The sequence below is a fragment of the Protobothrops mucrosquamatus genome, unplaced genomic scaffold (genome assembly GCF_001527695.2).
Source record: "Protobothrops mucrosquamatus isolate PMUCROS unplaced genomic scaffold, P.Mucros_1.0 scaffold5819, whole genome shotgun sequence".
NCBI classification, from domain to species: Eukaryota; Metazoa; Chordata; class Lepidosauria; order Squamata; family Viperidae; genus Protobothrops; species Protobothrops mucrosquamatus.
Window position 1 is genome coordinate 11,808 of NW_015391665.1, and position 8,474 is coordinate 20,281.

Genomic DNA, 8,474 nt, shown 5'->3' on the forward strand with positions numbered 1-8,474 from the left:
CGGAATCCTGTCCTTGCCTCGCTTCCCGTCTCTGCTCTTCAGCTGAATAACTAGGCCAGGGGTAGGCAACCTTGGCTCTTTTATGACTCATGGACTTCAACTCCCAGAATTCCTGAGCCAGCTTGGCTGGCTCAGGAATTCTGGGAGTTGAAGTCCACGAGTCATAAAAGAGCCAAGGTTGCCTACCCCTGAACTAGGCCTAGATGTACTGGAAGGAGCCACAAGGTATGGAAGTTTAATTATTAATAATCCACATAAACTGCATTTATGGGGCGAGCTGGATCATCGGTGACAAGCTTTCCGGCCCCCAAGGAGCATCCTCTCCTCCATCATCTCGGTTCCTTCAGGATGCAAGTGAGGGAGCACAGTGAGGGTCCTTGCTTAACACTTGGGGGTGTCAGCTTCAGCACCCTTACGCCGGGCTCCCCCATCACACTGCCTGCCAAGCGTTTTTCGAGCGGCACCCCGACAAATCTATGATGGCTACAATTACAGGGGCTGGACCCTGAATCACTGGGGAGAAGACCCTTTCTTTTTAAGCGGTCTTTTATCAACCTCCCCCTTGAGGGCTCGTCTTCCAGACAGGCAAACATGCACGCACACACCAAACAAAGGCTGCTTCTTCCGAAGATGCGCTCAAGCTCCTGCGGATGTCCTGCTTCCAGGCTGAGGTCAGGGAGAGAAGAAGCCGGGGCCCACTTCAGCCATCAAGCCGAACCGGGCTGGGGAAGGGGGGGGGCTTAGACCTTGCTCCGGAAGAGGGGCTTGGCCCCCGGCCCACAGTACTCGTTGTATATGAGCTTGAAGAGGAACAGGTGGAAGAGGGTGATGAGGGAGGCCACGCTGAACCAGAAGAGGAAGGGGAGGCCCGGGTAGCGCTTGGCCATGTGCTCCTCGTGGGCCAAGATGGCCTTGAGGTGGAGCGTGTGGCGGAGATCCTGCAGGTGCACCAGGTCGGTGGAGATGTACAGCAGAGGTGTGATGGGCTGGGTCACCATGACGGGGAACGTGTGGCCGTGCACTTCCGAGGTCAGCTCCACGGGGTCGTTCGAGCAGCCGCCCTCGCAGGCGTACAGCTTCACCGGCTTGTCCTGGAACTTGACGGAGACGTGCAGGAAGGGCTTCCCCTCGGCGTCCAGCAGCACGGCCAGGTTGATCAAGTCCTTGTTGTAATGGATCCCCCGCAAGGCGTAGCTGTTCTGAAGGACTTCCGGGTCCGACTGGAACTGCAGGTGGTTTTCGGTGAACTGCAGCCCGCCGAAGCTGAGCACCATCCCCTGCATGAGGCCGTGGGCCCCGGCGGCCACCAGCCCCTTGCAGCCGCGTTTCTGGAGCGTCAGCTTCCACAGGTTGGAGAGCTGCAAGACGTGCAGGACGGAGGACAGCTGTGCGGGCCACAGGTTCTCGGCGTGCATGGTGGCGTGGCCGCTGAAGCAGTGATCCGCATAGTTCAAAGTGGCTTCCATTCTCTCCTTCTCCTCGGGGCTAATGTGGGGGTCCAGGAGGGGAGCCGGGGTGGTGGACAGGACGAAGTAGAGCGTCATGTTGACGGTGTCGCTGGAAGGGGTGTGCGCATCGGTGATCTTGCGCATTTCCACACCTGAAAAGCAGAAAGGATTGGTCAGTGAACTCTGCCCTTCTCTGCAATTACAGCCGGGCAAGCTGGAAATCTTCCCCATTAAAATCTCACCCATAGTTACACGGCAAGGAGTTTCTCTACTCTCTCCCTACTTCTCCAAGAAGTGAGAAACCTTCACACGACCTGCACCAGTTGGGAAACACAGGTAGTAGTCCTTGACTTACAACAGTTTTTTTCAGTGACCATTCAGAGTTGCAACAGCACTGAAAAAAGTGACTTAGGACCAATTTTCCACATTTACGACTATCGCAGCCTCCCCGTGTTCACACGATCAAACTTAAGGTGCTCGGCAACTGATTCATATTTATGACGGTCGCAGGGTCCCGGGGTCACGTGATCCTCTTTTGCGACCTTCGGACAAGCAGCGTCAACGGGAAAGTGAGATTCACTTAACAACTGTGTCGCTAACTTAACAAGGGCAGTGATTCACTTAACAACTCTGGCAAGGAAGATCGTAAAATGGAGAAAAAAGTAACTTAACAAATGTCTCACTTAGCAACAGAAATTTTAACCTCAATTGTGGCCGTAATTTGAGGACTACCTGTACTCCAGGCTTGGTCAGGCCTTTGCAACCACCATCGTATTTTTACGTGAATAATACCGACTATAAAATACTCCGTCCCAACTAGGCGACTTCTGCATTCTTGCTCTGCAGAGGCAGGCGTTGGAACTCCTCACCTTCCCTTCCTGAACACGGGATGTTCCTACTCTCTGTGCCAATTCCCGGGAACACGAGTAGAAGATACTGTACCCCAGATACTACTACTTTGGGGGAGAAAACATCAAGATTTCCATCCTCAGAAACAAAAACCTGTTCTCCACTCCTCCAACTACTGCTAAGGCAGGCAGCCGTTGTGATTTATTTTTTTTGCAGACTTCCTAATCTTGCCTACCAAGAAACCATCTCAAAAGGAGAGGTGTCAGCCACAACTCTCAAGTCAATGACAAGCTTCGTGGTGCATCTCAGCACCTCTACAGCCCAAGCAGGATTGTAAGGAACACTGGAGCAGGGGTCTCCAACCTTGGCAACTTTTAAGACTTGCAGACTTCACAGCTGGCTGAGGAATTCTGGGAGCTGAAGTCCACAAGTCTTTAACATTCCCAAGTTTGGAGCGCCCTGTGGTTAAAGCAGCAGCCTAGAAAACAAGAGACTGCAAGTTCACCTTCCGCCTTAGCCATGGAAGTCAGCTGGGTGACCTTGGGCCAGTCTCTCAGCCAACTGACCTCATAGTTCGTTGTTGTTTGTGGGGAAAATAGGAGCAGGAGGAAAATGTGTTGGACGTGTTCAGAGCCTTGAGTTATTGGGAGGGAGGGAGGGAGGGAGGGAGAGAGAGAAGGAAGGAAGGTAGATAGATAGAAAAGGAAGGAAAATAAAGATAGATAGATAGATGATAGATAGATAGATAGATAGATAGATAGATAGATAGATAGATGAATGAAGGAAGGAAGAAGGAAGGTAGATAAAGAATGAAGGAAAATAGACAGACAGACAGAGACAGATAAGAAGGAAAATAGATGGATGAAAGGGAGGGAAGGTAGATAGAAAAGAAGGAAAGATAGATAGATAGATAGATAGATAGATAGATAGATAGATAGATAGATAGATAGATAGATAGATAGATAGATAGATAGATAGATAGATAGATGAAGGAAGGAAGAAGGAAGGTAGATAAAGAATGAAGGAAAATAGACAGACAGACAGAGACAGATAAGAAGGAAAATAGATGGATGAAAGGGAGGGAGGGAGGGAAGGTAGATAGAAAAGAAGGAAAGATAGATAGATAGATAGATAGATAGATAGATAGATAGATAGATAGATAGATACAGATGGAGAAAAGGAAGAAGATAGGTAGATAGAAAAGAAGGAAAAAAGACACAGACATAGACAAATAAGGAAAATAGATGGATGAAATGAAGGGAGGAAGGAGGGAAGGAAGGTAGATAAAAAGGAAAGAAAATGGATGGATGGATGGAGAAAAGGAAGGTAGATAGAAAAGAATGAAGGAAGATAGGTAGGTAGGTAGGATGGACAGATAGAAAGGAAACTGGATGGATGGATGGATGGATGGATGGATGGAAGGAAGGAAGGAAGGAAGGAAGGAAGGAAGGAAGGAAGGAAGGAGGGAGGGACTCCCATCTTTGTGGCACCTGGTTGGCACCAACCTCCAAAAGGCACCTCCCTGGGGACGCCTCTCAACCGCACTGCCCAACTCCAAAGCCCAGCACCGAGGCTGTCCTGCCCCGCGGTCAGTGGCTCCAAGCCGGGTGGCAGCCCCGCACCTGAGATGAAGAGCTCGTCCCACGCCCGGCGGTGTTCCTGCACCAGCTCCTCGGCCCGCAGGGGCAGCACCTCCATCATCTCCCTCTTGGCCGCCTCCCGCAGCCGCCCAAAGGTCTCGTCCAGCTGGGCGGCCTCGATGGGCTCCGAGCACAGCACCACCGACACCAGCGTCTCCTCGAAGCGCGAGCGGGGCGCCACCTGCACCCGGTTGACCAGCTTCTTGGCCGCCACCACCACCAGCACCAGCTTCTCGCCTGCTGGCTGCAGGGCCCGGCCCGAGGAGAGGAAGAACTGCCGGTCGCCCGCCTTCTCCAGGCTGGTGGCGAAGGAGCGGCCGGAGGAGGACGAGGAAGAGGAGGAGGAAGAGGAGGATGACCCCGGGCCGGCCAGCTCCAGGGCCACCAGCCGGTCGGTGGGGTTGTCCACCGCCAGGCGCTGCAGGTAGAGGTGGGGGCGGCCCCGGTGGGCCAGCAGCTCCTCCCGGACGGTCAGGCAGCCCCCGCCGGGACCCCCAGGCTGGACGCAGCGGACCCTCCGCAGGGTGCCCTCCTTGGGCAGCAGGGCCGAGTCCCCCGCCTCGCTCTCAGCCCCGGCCGGGCCCCGCAGCTGGGCCAGGGGCCCGTAGTCGGTGGGCCAGGCTGGGCCGGGGGCCGCTCCCCCCGGGGGGACCACCCAGAGGCGGTTGGCCTGGGCGTCCAGCAGCAGGTGCCCGTTGCCCACCAGCCCCGGGGGCGCCCCGCCGGGGGGCCCGCCCGAGTCCCCCCCGCCCAGCAGCCGGGCGCCGGCCCTCCGCCAGGCGCGGCTCTCGGCCTGCAGGCAGGACCCCGCCGCCGCCCCCGCGCCGCCCCCGGCCCGCAGGCGGAGCAGCAGGCGCGGCCAGGCGCCGCCGCTGCCCAGGTACCAGGAGGCGACCAGCAGGAAGGCCAGCAGGGCCAGCAGGCGCCGCGCCCAGCTGCTGGACAGCAGCCCCGGCAGCCCCTTCAGCCGCTGCTGCAGCCACATCGGGGCGGCGCAGGCGCAGCTAGCTCATGGCGGCCGCGGCGGCTACGCGAGTCCCCGGCGTCGGCGCGGCCTAGTCGCTCCGCCGCTTCCGCTTCTTCCGCCGCTGCCGCCGCTGCTTCTCCCCCGTCTGGGGCGGGCCCGGGCGGGGCGTTGGCGGCTCCTCCTCCGCTGCTTCCTCCGCCTCCGCCTCCGCCTCTGTTGGGCTCGGAACGTCCCGAGGCCGAGGGGGTCCTCTGGCGGCGGAGAGGCGGCCTCTGAGCATCCGCAGAGCGCCCCCCGCCGGGGGAGGGAGGGAATGAGAGGCGGGGGGAGCGCCTCTGGGTCTAGGCCAGGGGTAGGCAACCTCGGCTCTTTTATGACTCTGGACTTCAACTCCCAGAATTCCTGAGCCAGCCTGGCTCAGCTTGGAAACCTCCCCCTTTCCCCTCAGCATGGCTGGCTCAGGAATTCTGGGAGTTGAAGTCCACGAGTCATAAAAGAGGCAAGGTTGCCTACCCCTGGGCTAGGCCTAGGCCGCTTTATGACTCATGGATTTCAACTCCCAGAATTCCTGAGCTGGCATGGCTAAGCATGGAAACTTCTCCCTTTCCCCTCAGCATGGCTGGCTCAGGAATTCTGGGAGTTGAAGTCCACGAGTCATAAAAGAGCCAAGATTACTTGCCTAGGCCTAGGCTGCTTTATGACTCGTGGACTTCAACTCCCAGAATTCCTGAGCCGGCATGGCTAAGCATGGAAACCTCTCCTTTTCCCCTCAGCATGGCTGGCTCAGGAATTCTGGGAGTTGAAGTCCAGAGTCATAAAAGAGCCGAGGTTGCCTACCCCGGTCTAGGCAGAGCACGTCTCTTCTCCCAGGTCTCTGGGCCTCTGCGGAGGGCTCTATGTTGGCAGAAGGAGATCTCTGAGCCCGTGCAGAGTGCTTCTCTTCTCCTGAGGCTTTGCTTGAAGGCAGAGGGTCACAGAGCCTGTGCAAAAGATCTCTGAGCCCGTGCAAAGTGCTTCTCTTAAGGGCTTCCTCTAGGCACAGGGTCTCTGAGGGTCTACAAAGTGTTTTTTATTGGCATCAGGAGATCTCAGAGCATCTGCAGACTACTCCTCTGTTCCCAGGGCTTTCCTTGAAGGCACAGGGTCTCTGAGCTTATGCAGAGGGCTGTTTACCAGCAGCAGGAGATCTCTGAGCCTCTCAAAGCACCCTTTTTCAAAAGGCGGGGGAGAAAACCCCTTCTGACTGAAGCTCTGCCCTGCCGTCTCTCAACTTCCCTGCTTTCCCACATTCTCTTTGGGACTCCAGTTTCCATCGGCCCCAGCCGGTGGACAGACCGCCTGGGAATTAGGCTCCAAACCTCTAGGGAAAAAAAAGTGCAGGAAGTTGGTGGCGGGTTTGGGCTTTGGGGCCTGTGAGACTGAGAATAAAGTGGGGGTCCCGGCTGCAGTTGTGGCAGCAACCTCTGCTGATTTTGTGCAACCCTCTTTTTCTGCCTTCCTTTCTGCAGGGCTGGACGCCAGGCTCCGGATCTGGACCCAAGAGAGAAGGAGGACGATGGGGGGGGAGACCGGGATGGGCGGACGGAAGAGAGGAGCAGAAGGAGGAGGAGGCTTCTGTCCCTCCCTTCCTCCCCACACTGGAGGGGGGGCGTGTTCATTGCGTGGCACATCAGCCCCCCCCCCTCTGGGCTGGCAAGGAGGGGCTTGCTTCCCAAGCTAAATCTGCAGCCTTCCCCCCCCCAACAGCTGGCTTCACAAAGTGGGGTCCCCTCCTTGAAGTCTCCCCACAATGTCCCCACCATCTCTGCTGCTCCTTCTGTTTTTCCTAACCCCCTTGGAGGGTGGAAACCACGCAGCAGAAGACGGTAAGCTAAGGAATGCATGCTTGGGTGTGTTGTGTGTGTGTGTGTGTGCACATCTCTTGCAGTGCGCTCTAGGCAGCCATTCCCATCATTGGCGGGGAGGTGGGGGGGTTGAAAAGTTTGGGGGAAACTGGTTTTTCCCTGGGAAGGGAGAAGAGGATGAGAGACACTGTGCCTCACTTGTGCAATTTTACTTACGCTGGTCTGCGATTGTCATAAATATTTTATTTGCTCGCTCGGCACAACACCATCGTGTATTTTTTTAAAATCTCCCTTTCTGCTTTTCTTTCTTTGCAAAAGAAAAATAAGTTTTTTTTAAACTATCCCAACTTGTGCCTTCTTGCTCACTTTGACAGACTTCTTAAGTCCGTGGTAGCAAGAAATCGGCAGGGGACCGTTTTTTTCAGAGCTTTATTCAAAATCTGTCACCTTTTGTGAGGTCCAGATTATGTCTCCGGTGTTTGGCCTCAAATCTGTGTTGCTAAATTGCAGTGGAGGGCAAATAAAATAGCCTTGATCCTTAATCGTTCATGTGGGGTCTTCAGCCGGCAATCTTCTCTGGATATAAATCAGGACTCCAGAAGATGGTAGAGGACAGGAAGACCTGGAGGAACGTTGTCCGTGGGGTCGCGATGGGTCGGACACGACTTCGCAATTAACAACAACAACAACAGACTTTCCCTTCTCAAACAGGGCTAGAAATTGCCTTTCTGCCATGCTTTTGATGTGGAGTTTTCAAGAAGTTTCCCCAGCGATGTTTCACACAAGCCTGAAGGCATCTGAGCTAGCTCTCCTGAGTGAAGGCTGCCTTCTATATTTCCAAAAAGTTTTCGGCTTGCCGTTTTCCCTGCTGTGCTACAAGCTCACCAGGCTAGCAGAAACCCGAGAAGTGTAATTATAAATTACAGTTCAGCTGCTTTGCTTATTCTGGCCGGTCAACTCCAGGCAGGTTTTGTGACGGGAAGGATTCAGGCAAAGCACAGGCACCCATTTCTGACTCATTTAAGCTCACGTCCCACACGTACGTCTTGGAAAAATGTCAGTATTTAGGGAGAGGGGAAAAAATAGTCTTTGAAGGCTGGGCTATTTGTTCATTAAAAAGAGAGGTGAGATTTTTTTCAGACTGTCTCTTTCCCAGTTCACAAATAGCAGATTTTTTTTTCAAGAAATGGGGAAAGTCTACGAAATAAATCTGGAAATGTTTCCATTCACAGCCTGAGTTTTATAACTGCGCCGTGTCTCTTAAGAATGCATTTTTTGTTTTGTTTTTAAAAAAAGGTTGCAGTGATTGAGGAATGCAGGAAGATGTAGCAACAGAGGATAATTTGGGAGATATGTGTCTAATTCTTTGTTTTGTTTTGTTTTTACAATCCATCCAGATAATTTGTTGGTCCTCACTGTGGCTACCAAGGAGACAGAAGGCTTCAAGCGTTTCAGAAGTTCAGCCCAGGTTTTTAACTATAACCTCAAGGTACTAGCAAATACCTAATCTGAATAGAGATCCCAGGTTATATCAACACAAAATCCAAATCCTAATTCAAAACTCCTTGCATTTCCTCAAATTTTAAAATCCACCCTTGGAAAAGCATGAGGCAAAACTAGGCGGCATATACTGCACATAGCAGAGCCTCAAACAGAAGGTCCACACAGAGAGTGGTGAGGACAGCCAAGAAGATTACAGGAAGCTCGCTTCCGTTGTTCAGGATGC

The 8,474-nt window shown here is 54.0% G+C and overlaps 1 protein-coding gene across 1 annotated transcript; it reads right to left on the bottom strand.

The window, feature by feature from the left end:
• Positions 1 to 727: 727 nt before the first annotated feature.
• On the bottom strand, positions 728 to 4,922 carry KIAA2013 (KIAA2013 ortholog). The gene is made up of 2 exons (XM_015829307.1): positions 3,920 to 4,922; positions 728 to 1,600 (listed from the first exon to the last, which is right to left on the bottom strand). The coding sequence occupies exons 1-2, from the start codon at positions 4,920 to 4,922 to the stop codon at positions 741 to 743; spliced, it is 1,863 nt and encodes a 620-aa protein (XP_015684793.1). The 3' UTR covers positions 728 to 740.
• Positions 4,923 to 8,474: the final 3,552 nt, after the last annotated feature.

Coding starts and splice junctions, on each gene's coding strand:
- KIAA2013 (XM_015829307.1), bottom strand. CDS start 4,922: ATGTGGCTGCAGCAGCGGCTGAAGGGGCTGCCGGGGCTGCTGTCCAGC. Junction 1,601..3,919: donor GGACGAGCTCTTCATCTCAG/GTGCGGGGCTGC, acceptor TCTGCTTTTCAG/GTGTGGAAATGCGCAAGATC.